The sequence below is a fragment of the Protobothrops mucrosquamatus genome, unplaced genomic scaffold (genome assembly GCF_001527695.2).
Source record: "Protobothrops mucrosquamatus isolate PMUCROS unplaced genomic scaffold, P.Mucros_1.0 scaffold2097, whole genome shotgun sequence".
Lineage (NCBI taxonomy): Eukaryota > Metazoa > Chordata > Lepidosauria > Squamata > Viperidae > Protobothrops > Protobothrops mucrosquamatus.
In genome coordinates, this window is record NW_015388199.1 from 394 (window position 1) to 23,941 (window position 23,548).

At 38.0% G+C, this 23,548-nt stretch overlaps 1 protein-coding gene and 1 non-coding gene across 3 annotated transcripts; one reads left to right on the forward strand and one right to left on the reverse strand.

The window, feature by feature from the left end:
• Positions 1-2,979: 2,979 nt before the first annotated feature.
• Positions 2,980-3,053, reverse strand: TRNAI-AAU. Its single transcript has one exon. It is a non-coding gene; the product is annotated as a tRNA-Ile (tRNA).
• Positions 3,054-4,598: 1,545 nt separating this feature from the next.
• MOK (MOK protein kinase) lies at positions 4,599-22,918 on the forward strand. 2 transcript variants are annotated; one of them, XM_015824051.1, is made up of 12 exons: positions 4,599-4,632; positions 12,350-12,464; positions 13,004-13,093; positions 15,136-15,206; positions 16,213-16,291; positions 16,606-16,654; positions 17,879-18,057; positions 18,939-19,040; positions 19,998-20,171; positions 20,441-20,552; positions 21,638-21,841; positions 21,926-22,918. In XM_015824051.1, exons 1-12 carry the CDS (start codon positions 4,626-4,628, stop codon positions 22,004-22,006), a joined length of 1,263 nt encoding a protein of 420 aa, XP_015679537.1. In that variant the 5' UTR covers positions 4,599-4,625; the 3' UTR covers positions 22,007-22,918. The 2 variants fall into 2 exon arrangements, with proteins under 2 accessions (XP_015679537.1, XP_015679536.1); XM_015824050.1 differs by lacking the exon at positions 21,638-21,841 and having other exon boundaries at positions 4,618-4,632.
• The last annotated feature ends 630 nt before the right edge of the window (positions 22,919-23,548 follow it).

Here is a 23,548-nt window from a genome sequence, read left to right on the forward strand (position 1 = left end):
TTTTGCTGAACAAGTTGAAACCAAAGAAACATTTGAAGAATCTCCCCTACCTTTTATAATGGATTTATGTTTCTGCCCATGTGTAATTATTTTACTTACTGGTACTTGTCCAAGGGGATGTAGGGGGGACGGAAGAAATAGTTGAACTGTAGGTTTAGAAGAATTAAATAAGAAAAATTGTTGAGATCCAGTTCCTGGAAAAGATTGTATCTGAAAAATCTCAGGATTAATGGCACTGAGTCCTAAAGGCTTAGAATTCTTCTCAACTGCTTGAGACCCAGCTATATTTTTAGACACAGCTCTTGCAGAAAATAATTCCAAACTTTTCTTCTCTTTTATTTGATCAGACTCTACTTGGACATGACTGGTTTCCAACTGTTTTATAAAAAAGAGAGGAAAGATTAACGATCAAGTAAATAAGATTTGATCATAAACATTTTCTAATTACAATTATATTGTTTACTTTTATTTTGATCCTATATACATAGAAACTTTTTTGGGAACAAAACAAGTCACAACTTGCTAATTATGCAACATTTTAAATAAAGTCCCATGCAGGCTGCAGATTAAACATTGGGTGAATTCATGAACAGATCCATGTACACATAGTCTTCAACTTATGACCCTAATTGAGCCTGGAATTATGGTTGTAAGCTGTGGTCATTAAGTGAGACACCACATGACACCTAACATCTTATGTTAGGGCCTTTTTCTGTGATGGCTCCGAAGTGAATGCTGCATTTGTTAAGCCTACAGAGCAGTTGTTAACTGAACACTGAATTAGCTAGACACTATTAGAGCCTATTCATAAGTTCAGTTTCAAGTGCTCAGTAATAAAGTACATGAAACATGTCAAATAGGAAGAGGAGCCTGCAGAATCATACACTTGGAAGGAATCTTAGAGGGTCATCTAGTCCAGCTCCTATTTAGTGCAGAATTTCCAGACTTAGGCAACATTGTAATATGTGCACTTCAACTCCCTGAATTTCCCAGCAAATATGATTACAATTCTGAGAATTGGTCCACACATCTCAAAATTGTCCAGATTGGAAAATGCTGCATTAGGGCGCCTCTCACAGATAACCACTGAAGGCTTGTTTCAAGACATCCATGAAAGAAAACTTATAACTTCTTGTGTTAGCCCATTTCATTGTTGGGGAACTCAACAAAGAACTTCCTGTTATCTACCCTGAGCCTACTCCCATGTAGTTTTAACCTAGTAAGTCCTCCCCTCTCTTCTGTGTGATAGACCCTTCAGATATTTGATCATTATTATCCTGTTCCTGTTGATCACTATTATCCCTTCTCAGTCGTTTCTTTTGCAAATTAACATGGTTAATTCCTTTATTCCAGTGTTTCTCAAGCTTGACAATTTTAAGATATGTGGACTTCAACTCCCAGAATTCCACAGCCAGCAATGCTGGCTGTGGAATTCTGGGAGTTGAAGTCCACATGCCTTAAAATTGTCACGGTTGAGAAACACTGCTTTATTCATTCCTGAAAGGACTTGGTTTCCAGCCCCTCACCCTCCTCCGCTGAACTCCGTTGAACTCCAGTTCCCGATTGTTTTTGAAATGTGGTGTCCAGAACTGGATATAGCGTTGCAAGTGGAAACTGATAAGGGCAGAATAGAGGGGAGATAGATGTGTCTTTTCACGACCCCACATAACAGGCCTGTTCAAGTAACAGGCACAGGAAGGACTCCCAGGAACGCGGGATAAAAATCACGCCAATCCACAATTCGCGTAAACGAGACTCTTGTTTACGATTTCCATCGCAGGCTTCTACCTTGAACAGAAGGGCCCCCGTCAAAGGAAGAGACTCTGTCTCGGATCCGACCCCCTGAGCTCCATCCTGCCCCGGCTGTGGCGGGTTGTGGAGGGTGCCGACCGTGGGCAGCTGAGACCCCGAAGGTGAGGCGGAAGCCGCCGAGCTGAAACTCTGAGCCAGCAAGAGGGAAGTGGGGCAGGCGGTCCCTTGAGCTAATACGGCAGCCCCGGCGGGACGGCGGTCCTCGGCCCTCTCCGCCGCCTTTCCGACCGGGGGAGGGAGCCCCTCATCTTGTAGCTTTCCCGGGACACTTCCAGCCACTGCCTCGGACGCCCGATACGGCTTCCCGCAGCGGAATTCAGTGACCGGCATCAACGGCCTCTCGCCTGGAGGGCCTGGTGCCGGGCCCTCAGCAGCAGAGGCGGCAGCAGCCGCAGCAGCGTCGCTCCTGAGCCCCGGAGAAGACATCTTAGGAGGCAAGCGCGGCAGGGGAAGGCCCCATCTCGCGCTTCAGGAATCGAGGACTCCGGAAGAGCGGAGCACGCGGGTGCTGAAGGAGGGGGGGGGAGCGGGGGGAGAGTGCTCGCTGCGGTACGTCACGAGAGGGGCGGAGAAGGAAGTCGAGCGCTGCTGCAGTGGGAGCTGTCGGGGGACAAATCTGCTATTGTAACTGAAATTGTCGTCCGGCGTCTCCCGATCCGAAAGGAGTTCAGTTCAGCAGCCTTTAGAAGCGATGGCGGTGATCAAAGGATCCGAGTGTTGCCTTTCCCTTGTCTTCTCAAAGACTGGTGCTTAACTTGCGAATTTGCCAAACCTCAAATCAGTACCCAGTCTGCGCAGTTAAAGATATAAACACCGTTCCGTTCCTAATGGACTTCGTGGGGTTAAAAATCGGACGTCTTTGGATTTCCTCGTTTTGACGGAGAGCTATGAGGAAATCTGGTAGAGGGTTAAAGGCGAGCCGCCGCCGCCCCCCCCACCCGCTCCCGGAATATCAACATAATTGAAAGCGAGACAGACTTCTATGGGGTATATTAGGTCCTTTCTTAAAGATGTATTATTAAAGATGTCTGCCCAACTGTATTTTAATAAAAATCTGATACCTTTATGCGTACACCATTTTATGATACCATTCAAGTGGCTTTGGCGTGGGTGAAGCATTCATTTGAAGTTTATTACTAGAATTTCAATGAAAAAGTGAAGCCCCGATGGCCCGTACGGGGATCGAACCCGCGACCTTGGCGTTATTAGCACCACGCTCTAACCAACTGAGCTAACCGGCCATCTTGTTAAGGCACTCTACTTTACTTTCTTTGTTATTAAATCTCAACAATGTGTTCAGGATAATTTTTTTTAGATTCTTTGCTTTCTTTTAATTTTCTTTTCCCGTTATATAACTCAACATTTCAATCTATAATTTATCTTATTGATCTCTCTGTCAGACTACAAATCCCATACCAGAGCAAAGGAAAATATACAGTAGCAGATTCTTTGACAAAGAATGCTATCAATACTATCAAAGTTCTTATTTATTATTATGGTTCGTCTTATGCTAAAGAATTTATAGCTAGTTTCTTCACAAATGGTTGATTTTTTGCAGCAGCAGACAGTTTCAGAGGCTGAATTTTCAAAATTCCATTTACACATTTTTTTTCAATATGTGCAGCATATGAAGCAAAGTGAATCAATAACACAATACATTAAAGTTAATATCCGTTCAATACTGGTTCTACAATGAAATAACCTATGACTAGCATCCCAGGGTCACGTTATCAACACTTGTGACAATACCAGCCAACTTCCAACAAGCAAAGTCAGTGGGGGAAGTTGGATTTGCTGATTGACCATGTGATTTACTTAACTGCAGTGATTTGCTTAACAACCATGGCAAAAAAAATAAAATCAGGTGTGATTCACTTAACCACTTTGCTTAGCAACGTAAATTGTTGGTGTGAACTAGATTGCGCTGTTTTCATCTGCTTTTCCTCATGCTTTTGTCATAAACCATTCCTGCACTTTACATAATACAGCTTACCTCAAAAGGGATAACAAAATAGGAATGCTGAATGAACTAATGTTCCTGCCATATGCTGGTCTGCAAATACCAAATGCAGAAGTACACGTGCAGGAGACTTATGTCTCCACATCAGTTCCTACAAATCTCCCCCCACCCCCCGGCATTTCATTGCCATCCACCAAATGATGGACTAAAATGGAGCTTGGTTGAGGTATTAGAAAGTCGGTTTCGATTTCCACGCCACGCTACACTAAAACATAATGGACTACTTCGCTATTTAATGGGGGGGCTGGAACAGGGCTTATTCCCAGGAAAAACACATTCAACTCTGTTGCATCCTTAACTAGTGCCAATGGCAGACTTCGCCCTACCAAAAAAACCCCATACTGTACTGCACACCCGAACTCGGCAAGGGAGAGACGACTGTTAACAGACCCTCTTTAGACAGTCGTAACGATTGAGGATGCGCAAAGACGAGAGGGGCTGGGAGCCGGCGGGCAAGGAGTAAATTGACACTCCGCATGCGCAATTCTGAAAGCCCGCAAACATGAATCCTGCCCTTCGCCTGCCGCAGTCAATGGGAGAGGGCGGAGGTTAGTAACTGCGCTTGCGCCACACTGTCAGAGGCCGGCGCCTCTGCGAGGGTGGGGCTAGGTCGTTTTCCCGGGTTGAGGTGCTCGATGCTCTGGGGTTGCCCGGGTGACGGGAATACAACATGGCGCGCTGACAACTTCTGTCGTGGGGAGGGGGTCTGGCGGTTCAGAGAGGACCCGTGTCCTCGCCCCCCCTCCCCGCCCCTTGACCTGGCGGGAACCTGCGGGAGAGGCGGGCTCGGAGGATGAACAGTAAGGGAGGAGGCGCAGTGGTGGGTCGCGCGGCACGTGGTGGAATAGGTCGGAAACGCCGCTCGGCCTGCGGATTCGGCTTGGAGAGGGGGGGGGCGTGCGTAGAATTGGTGTGGAGGAAAAGAGGGTGGGGCAACCCCTTCCCTTCTTGGTGAGCCGAGGAAGAAACGTCTACTCGGAGGGGTGGGGGATATTTGGCATAGTTGGTTTGATTCATTTACTGTTTAGAGCAGGGGTAGTCAACCTTGGCTCTTTTATGACTCGTGGACTTCAACTCCCAGAATTCCTGAGCCAGCTTAGCTGGCTCAGGAATTCTGGGAGTTGAAGTCCACGAGTCATAAAAGAGCCAAGGTTGACTACCCCTGGTTTAGAGATTCGACCAGGGCGTCGTGCTGGGACTGGGGCCAACGACCCGCAGGCGAGGCCACGGGATGGGGGGGGCGTGGGTTGACGGAAGCCTTAGGAACTCCCCCTCTCCTGCCGCTATTGAACCAGGCGGGAGGGGTTTCAAAGAGTGGCTCCCGCCGTGTCAGGGAATAGCGTGGAACCTGGGCACGTGCAAGCGAACTCCAGAACCAGGGCTGATCAGCCACACTGATAGGGGCTTCTATTTGGCTCCAACAGTAAGAAGCGTGTGGACGTTTTTTAGTGCAGGGGTAGGCAACCTTGGCTCTTTTATGACTCGTGGACTTCAACTCCCAGAATTCCTGAGCCCGCTGTGCTGGCTCAGGAATTCTGGGAGTTGAAGTCCACGAGTCATAAAAGAGCCAAGGTTGCCTACCCCTGTTTTAGTGGTTTTGCAGTTTTCTTTCAGTTCTATCTGTCCTTCAGCCCTTCCCAAACCAAGCTTGAATGGATATTATTGTCTTCTGCTCCAAGACATCTTGGACAACATGGTGAACTCGATGAAATGGTCCATGAAAAACCAAGCCACAGTAAATGGGCGGACTGTATTCCACACCCTAAGCATGCTTCTGTGATATTAGCACAGACATTCAGTTTTATCTGATTTTTGCAAAGCTTTCTGTTTGGGCATAGTTTTCACTGAACTCGGAAATGAAAAGGAAGCACTTGGTGGTTAGAATCCATTCCTTAAAGCTCAACTAGGAAATCCTTTGATAACTGGAGGCTGTTTAGAGCAGTGGTTCTCAACCTGTGGGTCGGGACCCCATTTGGGGTCGATCGACCATTTCATGGGGGTCACCAAGCAAGGCTGTCCACCATTTTTTTTGTCCGCCATTTTTCCCCCTTTTCCGGTGGGTGCCTTACCTCCCTTGGGCTGGGCCAGCTGGTGGTCGGCCTGCTCCGTCTCTGCCGCTTGCCAGCTATGCCTCGGCCGGCGCAGGGGGCGGAAACACACATGTGTGGCGCTCCCGGGCAGGAAAAGTCCTCTATTTACGACCGGTTGGGTAGTCCTCGACTTACGACCGGTTTAGTCCTCGACTTACAACCGATGTAGTCCTCGACTTACGACCGGTTGGGGTCGCGGGATTAAAAAGGTTGAGAACCACTGGTTTAGAGGGAGTAAGGACTACAGCAGATAGAATGATAATCTAAAATGGGACATATATAGCCTTTTGGTGGATGTGAGATTTCAGGAAGGTGCCTTGGTGAGTTCTGTTTATTAGATGAAAAAAATCTATTTTAAGGAATGTGTTACTGTTTTCATTTCTTACCTCAAAAATGCACCATCAGTTTTTAGTAACTGCAGTCAGGGGCTTTTATTATTTTTAACCTGCCAATGTCTCTGCCTTGTCAATCTGTGTGTGTATATTAACTCAAGATGGTCTCCTGTTTTCCCCACAAACATTAAAATGGTTTTGGAGGCCACAGATTGTTCTTTCTTCCTCTAATAGTTTATTCATATCTGTAAAAACAAGTAGAAGCTAGCAACTTTAGAGGAATCCTATCAGTTAAAGTGGATATTTCTGTATACTGTATAATTTCAGCAACAGTTTTCAATATCTCATTATAGAATTTGAAATAGTCTGACTAGGGGCAGGTGATTAATGGTCCCTCATACATATACATACATTAATGTGAAAATGATCACATGCATAGAAGGTGATTTATAACAAATGTTAAAGCAGCTATGTGGAAATAAGGGATAGAGTAATCTTTTTCAGTCATAATTTATATATATAAATAAAATCATAATTTATATTTATATAAATTGAATAAAATAAAGGATAAGATGATATACATATAAATCATAGGCGCCATTAGAATAGTTTGTTTCAGCCAAGTCTACTACTTTAGTGCATTCCCTGAAAGACAGTTGCCCACCCTGCAGTTTGACACATTCAGCAAAGATCAGCCTTGTCTTAATAATTGGTTCTCGGGCTTCTTCTGTGTAATAGCTCCTGATAGTTAGAAATTACTTTCATATTCCCTATTGTCTTTTCTCAAAACTAAACATATCCAATTCCCTCAGTCTCTCATAAAACTAAGTTCCCAGTTAATCATAAATCATTTTGCTGAAATAGGAAAAAACAAGTTTTATATCATATTACCATAAGAGAGATAGTAGAGGTCATGTGATAGTACTTACAAGTATATCACTTGTAAGAATGGGAAATAAACTTTATTCAGTGCCTGGAATGATACAGATATACAGGCAAGCTAAGATCATATGTCCATAGGCACCTCCTTGAAATTTATAGGCTTGCTTCTGACCCCAGTCACTGAAAATCAGCATCTTTAATTTCCAAGTTATGTTGAGATAGGAAACAAACAAGCAAGCCTTAACCTATATATGTTTATGTGTGTATACAAATACAAACATCTAGTAACCTCCCAAAATTTGGAAAATGTAGAAAGTCTGGCTCTACCCACTTCTATGATATGCAGTGGTACTGGAAAGTTTGTGAATCCTTTTGAGTTTTCAAGTGCCTGCATAACTATGATCTAAAATATGATCTGTTCTCACAAATCCTAAAACTAGGTAGAAAATCCAGTTAAACAAATGAGTCAAAAACATTATGCTTGCTCATTTATTGAGGAAAAATTGATGCAAAGCTACATATTTTGCACATGGTAAAAGTATATAAACCTCTAAGATTATCAGTTGATTTGAAAGGGTAATTAGAATCATGTGTTTCAACCAGTGGGATGATAATGCAAATGTGGGAGATCCTGCCTCTCTTTAAAGAACAGAATTTTTGGTATTTACTGTCAAAGTCTGAACTTCATAACACAGGTATGTGAAAGTGTGTCATGTCCCAAACAAAGGAAATTTCCGAGGACCTCTGAAAAGCAATTGTTCATACTCACCAGGCTGGATAGGTTTGCACAACTATTTCCAAAGAGTTTGGACTTTACCAATCATTGTTAAATAAGATTGTGTAGAAATGGGCAAGCCTCCCCAGTAATGATTGACCCACTAAGCTCTCAGCAAGAGCAAGGTGTGTAATCTTCCATGAGGTCTCAACCCCAGGAAAACATCTAAGGCCTGTCTTGTATTGGTGAATGCCAGCATTCATGAGACCACTATCAAGAGAACATTGAACAACAATAGTACAGCAGGATTGCAAAAAGAAAGCTGCTACTCCCCAAAATAATATTGCTGTCCAGGTTGTTTGCAAAAGACCACATGGCTTTTGGAAGAATGTTCTATGGATGGATGAGAGCAGAATAGAACGTTTGGGCTTGAATGAAAAGCATATTTGCTGAAAGGCAAATCCTACATTTCAACATAAAACCATCCCATCTGTGAGAGATGGTGGTGGCAATATATTTTGAGCCTGCTTTACTGTCTCTGGACCAGGAGAGCTTGCCATCATTGATGGAACTATAAATTTTGAATTGCACCAGCATATTCTATATAAAAAAAAGGTCAGGGTATCTAACCTGAAGCTCAAGAGAAAGTACAGTGGAGATAGAAAGTTTATATATGCCTGTTAAAATGCCAGGTTTCTGAAATGTAAAAAATTCAGACCAAGAGAAATCACTTCAGAATTCTTTACATCTTCAGTATAACACATAAGCTGTACAATTCTGTTGAAAAACAAAACTGAATTTGTTTGGGGGGATCACAATAAAAATATAATAACATGGTTGCATAAAGAAGCACATCCTTAAACATTTGTTGAAGCACATTTTGATTTTATGACAGTATTCAGTCTTTTGGGATAAGACACGGGTGTCAAACTCGCCACGTCACGTCACGTGTCGCGACATGTCGCGACTCTTTTTGCCTTACCAGCAATGAGGTGAGCGGGGCTTTGATATGAAGAAACTGGCCCACAGGCCAGCAGTTTGACACCCCTGGCATATCAGCATGGCATATCTTACCTTGGGCATCTTTGCCCACTCTTCTTTGCAAAAGAGCTCCAAATCTGTCAGATTGAAAGGGCATCTCCTGTGCAAAGCCCTCTTCAGGTCACCCTACAGATTTTCAATTGGATTCAGATCCAGGCTGTGGCTGAGCCATTCCAAAACTTTGATCTTCTGGTGAAGCCTTTCTTTTCTTGATTTGGAGGTATGCTTTGGATGGTTTTTGTGCTGAAAGGTGAAATCTTCAGCATTTTAGCAGAGGCCTGAAGGTTTTGTGCCAAATTTGATATTTGGAACTGTTCATTATTCTCCCCCACCTTGACTAAAGCCCCAGTTGCAGTGAACAAAAAGCAGCCCCGCTAACTTTTAAGCATCACTGTAGCCCTATCAACTTTCCTGCTAGTACAAAATAGATTGCCGTCAGTTATTGATGGAAAGTTTATGTATATAGTAATTTAAAAAAGAAAGTACACCTTTGAGTTCTATGGTTTTACATATCAGGACATAGTAAAAATCTGGTCCTTAGCAGTTCTTTAAAAAAATACAATCCCAGATGAACAAGAACACATGACATATTACAGTATGCAATAGTGGTGAATATCTGTAGCTCAGGTGTAGGATGAGGATCAAGGTTTGTTTTCTGAGCTTGTGGGTTGGTTTTCGAACGTTTCATTACCAGGCTAGATAACATCTTCAGCAGAGTTTAAACTCTGCTGAAGATGTCACCTAGCCTGGTAACAAAACATTCAGAAACCAACCCACAAGCTCAGAGAACGAACCTTCACCCTCATATTACACTATGTCATTTATTTTACAAAAAGCCAGAATGGAGAAGCCATGTGAGGAAAACTTAAGTACACCTTATGATACAATAGCTTGCAGATGTAGAACCACCTTCAGCACCAATAACTTGAAGTAATTGTTTTCTATATGACTGTATCAATCTCTCACATTGTTGTGGACAAATTTGGCCCACTCTTATTTACAGCATTGCTTCAGTTCATTGAGGTTTGTGGACACTTGTTTATGCACAGCTCTCTTGAGATCCTGCCACAGCATTTGACTGGGCCATTGCAACACCTTGATTCTTTTCTTTTTCAACCATTCTGTTGTAGATTTGCTGGTATGCTTGGGATCTTGTCCTGTTGCATGACCCAATGTCAACCAAGCTCTAGCTGTCAGACAGATGGCTTCACATTTAATTCTAGAATACTTTGGTATACAGAGGAGTTCATGGTCGACTCAATAACTGCAAGGAGCCCAAGTCCTGTGGCTGTAAAATGAGCCCGAATCATCACCCCTTCACCACTGTGCTTGCTAGTTGGTATGAGATGTTTGTGCTGATGTGCTGCGTTTGGTTTTCGCCAAACATGGCACTGTGCATTATGACCAGACATCTGCACTTTGGTCTCGTCTATCCAAAGGATAATGTTCCAGAAGTATTATGATTTGTTCAGATGCAACTTTGGAAATCTAAGCCATGCTTCCATGTTCTTTTTAGAGACGAGAGGCTTTCTCCTGGCAACCCTTCCAAACAAACCATACCTGTTCAGTCTTTTTCTAATTGTACTATCTTGAGCTTTAACATTTAACATGCTATCTGAGGCCTGTAGAGTCTGAGATGTAATTCTTGGCTTTATTGCAATTTCTCTGAGCATTGCATGGTCTGACCTTGGGGTGAATTTGCTGGGATATCCATTCTTGGGAAAATTGGCAACCATCTTGAATGTTTTCCACTTACAAATAATCTTCCTCACTGTAAAAGGATGAACTTTAAATTGTTTGGAAATGTCCTTATAATCTTCCTCAGATTGATGGGGAGCAACAATTGTTTCTCTAAGATTGTTCCTGATGTCTTTCTTCTTTGGCATTATGTTAACACATACCTCAATGCTGGAGACCTGGAGACTCCTAAAACTTTGGTTTGTATAGATGATCAATTGATCAAGGGCACTTGATTAGCAGCACCTGGCTGCTACTTAGCCTCTTCATACGGTACCTATGGAAGCAGTAAGGGTGTACTTAGTTTTTCACACATGGCTTCTCCATTTTGGCTTTCTTTTTGTAAAATAAATGGCATGATATAATATGTCATGTGTTGTTGTTCATCTGAAGTTGTATTTACCTACTTTTAAGAACTGCTAAAGACCAGATGATTTTTACTATGTATGACCTGATCCATAAAACCATAGAATTCAAGAAGGAGAATCTTTCTTTTTCACATAACTGTGTGTAATACGAACATAGTCTTTTGATTTTTCTTTCTTTTAATTTTAACTCCTCAAATATGTAAAAATTGTATTAATAAAGCAAATTCCTTTCTATTATAGAATAGCCAACTTTACTATAGACAAAGATTGTGGTTGAATAAAAATGAGGAATTAAGGCATAAACACTGGATGTTTTAGACTAGACGATATCCAAGGTTACTTCCAACCCTTTGAATCTAAAATACTATAAACAAACCATAAATGGAAGTTTCCTTCACTGCGAAATATGATACTTTGTTTTTTTAAAAAATATGAAACATGACAATGGTTAGGGAAAAGTCTTATTAAATATGAATTACTAGTACAATTATATTGGAAATACTTCTCTTTACAGCTAGATGCAATCTGAAGAAGTTAATTCTCACAGAAGTTAGGCAATGGAGAATTCTAGGAACATTTGCTGTAGAAGTGATATGTATGGGAGAAGACTAAACCAAATTTTAGAGCAGAAAGGTATATACAAAAAGTAGTCAGAATTGGGTGAGTTTCCAGATGTATAACTCAGTAGAAATGAATGAATGAAGGATCAATGTATTTGGAGGAATATTGTTTGTGGGCCTATAACACATATATTAGTTTGATTAAAACTTCATATGTTATTCCTGGTCATATAGAACAACATTAGAATTAAGCTCTTCAAATTTATATGCTTGGAACATTAGGTGATTATTGATAATGCGCTAAGATATGCTAAATTGTATGTAAATATAAAAATAGTCCATTTTAATGATAGTGATATTATTTAAGCACAATATATGTATAATTTATATTTAGTGAAAACAAAAAACGTGGGTTTCTAAAAAACTAAACTAAAACTTACACAATTTTTATCCTGCAGATTATTTTAAGTGGATGATAAGTATGTGAGATGTAGTTGATAGAAAGCACTTAAATGTTATTTTAGCAAACACAAGCAGAATTTCTCATATACCGTAATTCTCAAGAATAAATTGTACTGGTATAATCCTTTCCCAGTGCATAGAGATGAACCTTAATTTTAAACAACTACAGTGATAATATGGGAATTACCTGGAAGACATATTGTTTATCTCGGGAGGAAACAAGTATGCTATTAGAATAAGTAAGCTACAGTTGTGAACATATTTGATGAAGCAGAATTTAAATATATACATTTAACTTCTAGTTTATTGTTTCAATATTAATCTTTCTAGAATACAAAACAATTGGTAAAATTGGAGAGGGAACATTTTCTGATGTTCTGAAGGTACAGAGTCTAAACAATGGACGTTACTATGCTTGTAAACAAATGAAACAGCATTTTGAAAGGTAAAGTTTGATTCTTTTTAATTTTAACTTCTTATTTAGCTTCAGTATATAAATGTTTTGTTTAAATCTTCATTGTCAAAAGTTGATTTTAAAACATCTTTTTTTTTGTAAATGCATATATAAAATCTAGCTGCCTTTGGAGATGAAGATTGTTTTTCCTAATGTGTCCTATTGGCCTTAAATAATGTGTGTTCAAACTAGTAATTCTTGATCCTAGCATATACTACAGTGTATAGTAAATATAGCATTGCACAGATTTGAGATTTCCTTCTCAAGAGCTCATAATCTTTGAAAGACAGGGAGGTGTGTTTATTATACTATTTTCTATGCCACCATATAAAAAAAACATGACGTTTTGCAAGTAGTATCTCATACAGTACTCATACAGAAGAGAGCCATGAAATGTCACACCACACCCAGGCAAGCTGGCAACATGCTGCAAGAGACTATTACAACCTATGCCTTGTGTGAGTCAGGAAAATCCATACAACAATGTGTAAATGACAGTTGTTTATTTTTCACCTAATCTTTTCTACTAGTATTGACCATGTGAATAACCTGAGAGAAATTCAAGCATTAAGGCGATTGAATCCACATCCAAATATCCTTACATTGCATGAAGTGATTTTGTAAGTGATGCGTGCTTTTTTTGATTCCCATTCTGTACCATACATATTGATCACCAGATAAAGAGATGTTCAATTACTATTTATCAAACGAATCTCATTCTGATTAAAATTATTTTGAGAGATGAAACTTTCACTATAGAATGATGAAATTTTGCCATTTCGTGCACCTTTTTTCAAGATAACAGCAAGCAAGGAGTAGGTTGTGTGGACTATTAAGTTTGGAACTTAATATGAGTCAAATAATATATCTTTCTGTAGTCATTGAGCCATCATTCTGTTCTACTAAGAGTGTTAACGCTGACTAAGAGTATGTGACATAGGCTCTCAGGATTGATCTGGCAATCTATAAAGACTTTAAAAATCACATTCATTTTATTCTATGTTCATAATTGGCCTCTGACAATACTAATGGTGTCAAGGCAGAAATATAAGAAAAATGCAATTAGGGGCTAAGAATTGAAGTGCAATATGTAGAATCCAGTCTCATTCCCGTAGGTGCTGACTTGAGATTTTGCAGTGGGGGATTACTTGAAGATGTGTGTTATTAGATTCTGTTCATTGTGTCATATGAAAAGTCATATCTGGTCATCTGACTAATGGAGATGATCAGTTGACAATAAGGAATATTCTGAACATGCTAATCTATTTTGTTACCATGAAAGAGAAATCTCACAATCCTCATAAATCCTCACCACACATTTTGCCAGACAACTGTTCTATTTAACCATTTCTGAAGAGAGAAAATATAAATCTCTTTATTTTAAAAAAGATACATTTTTGAAGGCACTAATACCAGGGTTCAGTGGCTTCTGTGGCAGCAGGAGGTGAGGGCAGAACAAAAGCAACATTGAGATAAACCCTTGGCCCTTTTGCGTATATGTCATATTCTTTCATGCATGTTCAAAAGAGGAGATCTTGTGGAACAATACTGCTTTCATCATTTTAATAAAAGCAACAGAATTTTGCAGATGTCTATACCCAGTTTTCAGGGAGGAAGTCTTTCTTAGAGCAAGGCAATTTCCTCTCCAATTGCAGAAAGTTGTAGTTCAGTAACAGCATGTAGAATTGTCTCAAGTTTAATCTTGACTTGTCCAATTATAGTTACTTGTCAAGTTTCAGAGCTCAGAAAGATCCCCATCTGTGACCACAGAATTGATCAAGATGGGTTATAATCTGATGTTATAGGGCACATCTGTGTGTTCAAGAGTTATTCTGTTGCTTGCTTAAAGTCTAATATTGTTTTTGGTGATGATAGAAGTAATATATTACTGTAAGTAATCTCTTGATTGTGGCAGGCAAAAAAAAGTTAACATCAAAAGCATTTATTTTTCCTTTTTAAATAATGTTGGTTCTAATTTAATAAAATATATGCAGGTACAACATGGATTTGTTTTGATTATCATTTACATAAGGGTGAACAATTTGCAAGCCACATGAGATTATCAAAGGTTTGTCCTCTGTTACAGGTTCTTCCTCTTCTCTTTCATACCGCCACTGTTACTATCATGCTGATAAAGAGGGATAATTTTCCTCTTCACAATTGTCATTCAGTAATTAACTTATTAGATACTTCTTGTGTTATTGAGAAACTGATTCAGCAATATAGCAAAGATGCATTTCCTACAAGATTTGATTTCTAATTTTCTGCAAAAATGCTGGGGGGGGGGGGTTGGTAAGCACTTTTGATGAGGAAGAGGATTTTTAAAGAGAGTCATCCTTCTCCAATATAATCTTTTTCAGGATCATGAAAGATGAGATCACGAAATGAACTTGATTTTCCTTTTCTTCTTCAGCAATTTTGAGTCAGTATGCTTATGATAAAAACCTTGCTCATCTCTAGTATATCTAGAGTGGCATATAACTGTTCTATTTAACATAAAGTGCTTTTTTCATGCATATGTAAAAGCTAATGAAAAATATAGAAAACTAATAATAGTAGATCTACTTAAAAAAAATAATTGAAAAATATGTCCTATTCTTTACGTGCATATATAACTTATTCTTCTTTCTTTCATATAATTACATTAAAACCCACTTTTTAGTGACAAGAAAGCTGGTGCTGTTGCATTAATATGTGAACTTATGGACATGAATATTTATGAATTGATCAAAGGTATGTAGCATACACAATATCTGAAAAATGTCTCTTTAAGCAATTTTTTTTCACAAGTGAAATAGATGTGTATTTAGTTTAACCAAATATTAAGTAAGACACTGTTGCATGTTGAAAATAGATGTTTTACTTGCAGTTATGGAAAAACCCTTCAGATTAACGTGCATGTAAACAGGATCTCTTTCTGGTGGCAGTTGATCTCCTTCAGAATAAGTTAAGGCAGAGAGAGGTTTTGGAATATAGGGAAAGCTTCTCCATATAATGACTTATATTGAAAGAGAATGCTATCCTAAAGAGGGGCCAGTCTGCAAGAAAATTTAAGGAGAATATGGTTCATTAATCACTGTGTATATTTGCTGTATTAAGAATTGTTAAATCTATGCCCCACCCTTACCATCAACCAAAGCCAAGGCAGCATGGATAGTCAATCAAAGATGACAATTGTATGCCAACAACTGGAAAATTACTATGTCATTGTGGTACGTAATTGCTGTCTCTGTTATAGCAGTTGTATATGAAATGAGGGCCTATTCTGCTTCCAAATACTCATGATTCGAAATGAATAACTGCATGAAATATAAAAGCTAGAGTCCTGTTCTAAATTTTTCAGTGTATAATAGAAAACCATTGCAACTGATATATGACCAGTAGAATATAGTCTAAAAGGCATCCTAGCCCGCTGTGTTTCATATCAGGTACAATTTGCAAATCCTTTTCAAAGGTAGCCTTATAGAGGACACATTCCAGTGATTCAGATATGAGTCCTGTAGTCAGATTTGTCTTTTTAGAAAAGATACCAATGGTGCACCCCCGAAGGTGGACACGTTGCTCTGAATAGAGCAGCTTTGAATATTGGCTAGTTAGGGGACTTGGTTATAGGTCATAGGTAAGTATTTCATAACTAGATTTAAAAATAAATTAGCCAAAATCATTGCAAGCTGTTTTTATACGCAAGCAATCTTTATTAAAAAAAAAACACCTATTAAACTTGATTTCCAAATTCCAGGAAGGAAAAAACCATTGTCTGAAAAGAAAACAATGAATTATATGTACCAGCTATGCAAATCTCTTGATCATATACACAGGTAGGAAAGCTTTTAACTTATTTGCTTGCAAAATTACAGTTTGGATATTTAAATGGGCTGGAATCCATAGATTTTCATTCATGTACCTAATGTATATAAGGGTGCCATAGGCTTTGACTAGCTTTTATTTTCTAGTTGTCATCTCTTCTTTGGAATATCTTCAGAACTTTATGGATAATTTTTTGGGATGGGTGAAACAACTTATATTGAAACTAAGGGGTAGGCTTGAGTACTCCCAAGGGATGTGTGGCTTTCTGCACCACAGCCTTAAGATAAAAATACTTACCTTTCCTTTGATTTTTATCTTGATGCAGGAATGGAATATTTCACAGAGATGTGAAACCTGAAAACATATTAATAAAGGTAGGTTGTCTTTGATTGTTTTATAATATGTGCAATATGAATTTACCAAAATTCTTATATTTGTTCTAGGACTGGTATTTGAATATGCATCCTATGTCTATAGGAAAAAGTGCATTTCAACTTTCTGATGATTAACTGTCAAATACTTACTTTAGAGCTAATACTGTCTTGCTTTTTAGCATCAGGATTTTTTTTATTACTCATCTTTTATTACTCATCTTTTTAGGCAAGTCAGTCATTTTTGAAAAAGGCTGTAAAAAAATCAAATTTGATTTTTCTTGAGTAACTTGTGCTAGCAATTCTCTGAAGACTTAATGTTCAAAGATTTCCATTGCTAAATGCTGCAGTTATGAAACATGTCACATGACTGCATCATTTAGCAACAGCATCCTAGCATTCCCTGTGGCCATCATTAAGTGAGGATATCATGTGACCGTGACTTACAATTTCCTGCCAGCTTCCACAAGCAAAGTCAATGAGGAAGCAGACTGAAAATTGCAAGTTCCAGGCAGCTTGCAAGGAGGCTGGAGGGCAGGTGAGGAGTGGGAGGAGGGTTGCTGTGGTAAGTGCATGTGAGCTGAGAAGGGATTGCTGCTGTTCCAGAGTAACGGATCCAGGCTGGTGCATTCATGCAGTGCAGGCCAAGCACATGAATCACGATGACATGACCATGGAGGTAGTGTGTTGGCTGGAATTTTGAGAACCAGTCTTAAGCACCAGTCATTCAGTGTCATTTGCAACTTCAAATAGTTGCTGAACTTTAATCAAGAACTACCTATATGTATGTTTATGGAGATTCTCAGTCATCCAGGTCATGGTTGTTCCAAAGGTGCTCTTCCAAAAGGCAACTGGACTTCCTAGGTCTTTTTCTTCAAAAACATTTCCCTTCTCACCCAGAACTGAAGAAACTTCTTGGATGAGAAGCAAAACATTTTCAAAGACAAAAAATCAAGAAAGTCCAGTTGCCTTTTAGAAAAGCATCTTTGGGACTACCTGTATGTATTTTCACATTTACTCCAAAGGCTGCCTTGTGGCCAAGGATTCAAAAGTCAATTATTACCAATTTAGAACATTAAAGTAATCAGTCTTTTCTGTTCACAAATAGAACAGCTGAGGTGGATAAAGATTCCTTAATTTCATCTTGAAGTATTATTAGTAATTCATTATTTGTAAATATCATTTTAATGCCTAATCATTTGAGATGCACAATTTGTCTTATTGTAGCAAGATCTTCTCAAACTTGGAGATTTTGGATCCTGTAGGAGCATACATTCTAAGCAGCCATATACAGAATATATCTCTACACGCTGGTATAGGGCACCTGAATGTCTTCTTACAGATGGTTACTACAGTTATAAAATGGACATCTGGAGTGCTGGCTGTGTGTTTTATGAAATTGCAAGGTAGGTTATTTATCAGAAGGAAAGTGGCTAAATTAAAAAGAATAAAGAAACTCTTATGAAGTATAGGCTTGTACAGATATGAGATAGTTATAGGCTGAATTATGGGAAAAATACAAATATAATACTGGGAAAGATTTGAACAGTAAAACACACGGAGAAAATTCGAGTTCAAATGTCTGCATTGCTGGTTGATGAATTGCATAATGGCACAGGGAAAGTCATTTAACACTTTGAAGATAAACTTAAATCTATTTCAATAAGAAAGAGTTGGGTATTTGTTACTGTTTGTTAATCATTGTGTTCTTATCTGGCATAACTTCATTGTTTTAACTGAGGGGTTTGTGAGCTTTGCTGCTGTATATCTAGATTTAGTCAATGGTTAGAAAAGTGAACATCAGTAGCTTAATGAAGAAAGGAAAAATAATTTGAAATTTAGCTGAAAATCCTAATGTGATATTCAGGCTTCAAGAGTGGCTGTTATCTAGCTGCAGTCAATAGTAAACGTGTCTCTGAGAAGGACACTTGAGGCAAAGCCATGTCATGTGCATATTATGTTGAATTTTGGGGATTATAGGCTTTAGCAACAAATACTTTATTTCTAGCTGATGAAATATTTATGTCCTTAGGTAGCTACAGGCTGAATTGTACAGATAACATTTTTTGATATCACTTGTCTCTTTTGATACTTTCCCCTTTTTATTTTGAAAGATGTTATATAATACACAGGTGGGGAATGGGATTAATGACAGTGTATTTGATTTAAAAATACTATCTGCTGTAATGTTATTATTTAGTACCAACAATATTATTCAGTACCGAGGATGAACAGTTTTCTCATAACAATGGTATTCATCACATTAACAATTCTTTATTGTTCCCAGTTTCCACCCACTTTTTCCTGGATCAAATGAACTGGATCAAATATCAAAAATCCATGATATCATAGGTACCCCTCCAAAGAAGATTCTTAATAAGTTCAAACAGTAAGTGTAGTTTCCCTTAATATTCATTATTGTATTTTATTTAAGTAAAGTTGCCTAAAATTGCATTAGAAGTGTGTGTTTATTACCTTACAGCTGACCATAGTCAAATCTAAAAAGCATATAGCCTGGGTCCACTTCTCAGAATTCAGAACTACAGTCAAAACCATGTTGTTTTCATGTCCTATTTTCATAATGTATTAAGACTGTTTTATATTACTGTTCCCTTGATAAATGCTTCTAGCTCTTTTTGCAAGTGTCATAGAATTTGAAAACTGTAGGAAGTCCCCATTTCTATAAATTACTGTAACATCTGTGTATCTTTGGCATTCAGTAAACATTCAAACTAATAGACCTTGAATTCTGTTAATTTGGGGGGGACAAGCATTGATAATTTTCTTGGCAATATGGTGCAATTGATTTCCCAGTCCTACTTACAGACTTGGTATTTCTTGTTGGTCTTTTTGGTCTATCAATTCTGTTCAGTTTTTCAAAATAAACTAAGATTATAGGTGCTGTCACTTAGTTGGGCTGCTGCTATATAGACTTAACTAGCTTTACTGAATAACTTTTTAAGGGATGTTTATTACTGAGTGCCCCTTTTATTCCAGTTCAACAGATATCATGTCGATGAACTGGAAAACAAAATTTAAAATTACTTTGACTTCCCATGTTCAAGTGAGGGTAGTATCAAATGGATCTAAAGAAAACCACTGTGCTGTTATGGCATCATAACACAAGTCTGCCCAAACATATTTGTGTTCCAAATCTGACAAGCATTAAATTGTAGTGTTTTCATGATATAGTCACATACATGTAATTTGCCCTATATGGCTAACTACAGGGACAAAGAATGCTTTCAAACTGGAGCTTCTATTTTAATTTCTTTTGTATTCTTTCAGTATCAATAAGCCTGACTCAGTTGATAGGAATGTGTTTTCTTTCACTGCATTTATGCAGGTCAAGAGTGATGAGTTTTGATTTCCCCATCAGAAAAGGCAAAGGAATCTCTCCATTTATCCCTAACCTGTCCAATAAGAGCCTGACACTTATGTATGCAATGATACAGTATGATCCTGATGAGAGAATCTGTGCGCATGAAGCACTGCAACACCCTTATTTCAGAGAATTGAGGTAAGGGAATGTGAAATAAAATTTGATTTTGAATCAATAGTCAATTGAAAATGTCTCTAGCCAGCTAAGATTTAAAATACCTAAGCTATATCATTCTTGATCAACTAAGCTAAAATTTAAGTTAATACTTAGGTGTGAATATTTAGCATTTGCATTTCAGGTCTTTGTTAATAACGTATAAGGAGGGAAATGAATGATTTGATTGTCTAATTGATGGGAAAAAATTTCAAAGCTCATATATGGGATTTTATCTGACTTACGCTAAACAGGTTGGCAGAGAAACAAGCTTTAACCCTACACCGAAAAATGAGATTAGCAGCAAATCCATTAGAAAGGGATTCTCTTGGCTTGCGGCGTGTTTCAAAGGAGGATCAAAGGCAGGTAATCTTTAAATCAAAGACTGAGTAATAAATCTATTTAATTGCTGCCATTTTTGTTCACACACTTACAGAACAGCACTGTCAATTTCGCTGCTTTAATTAATCATCCTAGACATGTGAAACATGTTTGAGAATTCTTGTATCAAAAGATTTCAGCATTTTTAATTATTTTTTGCTGTTTAACTATTGGACACCTAATTGTGATTGACAGGTTCAGAAAGGTTTTATTTAAATTTATACCATTATCTCTTATGCACACAATGCATGGAATAGTGTGATAGTTTAATTTTAGATATGCTATATATGGTTCCTGATATTTTGTAATTCTGTGAGCACATTCAAACTAGTGCTGGAATTAACTAGACCTACGCTTTTTCTGGAAATTTTTCAATTTACATCTCATTCATGCAATCAATATATAATAATTATGCAGTGTCTGATTTTGCCAGCTTCCCATCTATTCTGGGAATATTAAGTGTATCAACAAATCCGTCTAATAATTCCCAAAGTTTATTTCAATCCGTTCTCTACTCTCATCTCCTCCCCCCCCCCCAAAAAAAACCCCAGAATCACAATTAGGGAATAAAAAGTAATTAATTCTAGTATGTTCCTATATTTTGTTGCAGAGTTATATCTTCTAAGGATAGAGTCCAAGAAGATATATTCTAAGGTTCTAAGGCTCAATTTTACAAATAAGCCATCAAAGACTGTAAGCCAATTTTCCAAACAAATATCCACTTTCAACATATGCACCTTGCAAGTCTGAAAGTAGTGGAATGTAACCTTTGGCTACTCATTTAAAAATATATAGAATATAATTGCTACCATTTAATCCTCTTCCCCTTTATTGATCTAACTATATAAAGGCTTTCACTGACACTATGCTTCCATCTGATGAGTTCATTCCAAAGGCAAGCAGCAGTCTTCCCAAAGAAACATTTGGGTAGAACTTTACATACATTTGGGAGTAACTGCCCAGGATGCAATATCTAAACCACCCTAAAGCATATGTGAGGTGATCAAACACATTTATCTTACATAACAAAATTATTTTTAAAAATTGAACTTGTATTTTTATTTTAAAAGAACTTTTTTAGGCAAGCCCAGGAGAATCCACTGGGACATCATGGACTACCCAATGCAGTTGAGTTGCCAAAACTGACAGTTCCTGCTGTAACCAACTTGACTTCTTACCCTAATCCTTCATTTCAGTCAGTTTTTACCCTCCCAGCATCCAACAGACAAGTCCAGGTTTTGCAACCTATAACATATTTTGGGACACATCGCAAGGTAATTCTGCCTTGCTTATTAGATTACATGCTATTTTGTACAGTAGATTATAGCCCATTTTAACTTCTATTGTCTCATCAACAGTCTGAAAAACAGAAGGAATTTAAATCTCCTATGAAACAGTATCATCTGCCTGCTCTGGAAAGAAGAGGTGGGGGATTTTGATGGATTAAAAACTCTTTATGAGCTGTCTGGATTTTTTGAAACAATACACAAATGGCAATAGTGCCTTATCACCTCAAATGCTGCAACAACTGCTACAACAATCCTTCTTTGGGACTTACCCTTTTTTTTTTTACAAATCAACAATGTAACCACCATTTTTATAGCTCAGAATGCACTTTGATTTTTTTAAGGAGTTTGTGCTTTTTTATTTACATTTTTTTAATTTACGTTTTAAGGTGATCATATATTTAATGGTGTTGCACTGGCAGGAGTGAATTGTTCCAACTTTTATATTAAATGCTACATTGTGTTTATATATATATATATGTAATAAAAGTGAATTTCTGGGAGGGGAGTTATACATGTGATCGTAGGGATAATCAGAGCCAATCTTCTTTAATTATCATTTAGAAATGTCAAAATTTAAATATAACCTAGTATAAACATTTGTGTTCTGAAACAAGTAATATAAATTAGCAGGTCTTTGTATGGGTGGTGGATGAAAAAGATCAATAGTCAATACACAATATTCTCTTGTATGGAAATCTATAAGTAAGCTTTTGGTTAATGTATATTGTCACCCTGGCATAGTTCAATGTAGAATGTTATACATTTCTTTTGAAAAGGCCATGATGTTTGAAACTCTTGTGCTGTAGAGAATCCACTCTTCTAAAGGGCATTTAATTTAGCTTTTATAGAGGTATCAGTAAAAATAAATGTATTAAAGGACTAAGAAGATTTTTATGATTATGAGATTAAGTACCGTGTCCTCTCACAAAGCACTGTCAAATACCATCACTCTGTAACAAAAAAATGATGTATTGCACTAGAGTAAAACTATTGATACTGTATAACAATTGCACCTTAAATAACAGCCAAATAGCAATGCTTCAATAAAGTGGCAAAAAGATAGCTAAGACTGGATTACATCTTTGAGGGAACCCACAATGGTAAAGTTTGCTGAAAAGTCACAAAAAGAACACAAATGCAATCCAATACATAAAGCAAATGCTAAAAATGCTGTATTTTTCTTCCTATATGAAGGCAATCATTTGCTTGAGGATTCAGCAGTCATGATAAGTTGGTTGAATGTAACCTTGCCATTATTTATACTTCTGTTCAAACCAAATTATGGGAGGATTGAGATTTATTTTGAAGAATTTTCATATTATTTCACAGAATCATCCAAGTCTTCAGGATAAGGTTTTCTTTTGGGAAGGATAGGAATGTAATTTGAAATTTATGAAGAGCATTATTTTTGCATCTGAATTTTTGTAACTGGATGAATATTGTATCTAGTTTTAGTCGCCATGATATAAAAACGATGTTGAGACTCTAGAAAGAGTACAAGGAGCAACGAAGTTGAGTAGGGGACTGGAGGCTAAAACATATGAAGAATGGTTGCAGGAATTGGGTATGTCTAATATGATGAAAAGGACTAGGAGTGACATGATAGCAGTATTCCAATATCTCAGGGGTTGCCACAAAGAAGAGAAGGTCAACCTATTCTCCAAAGCACTTGAAGGCAGGATAAGAAGCAAT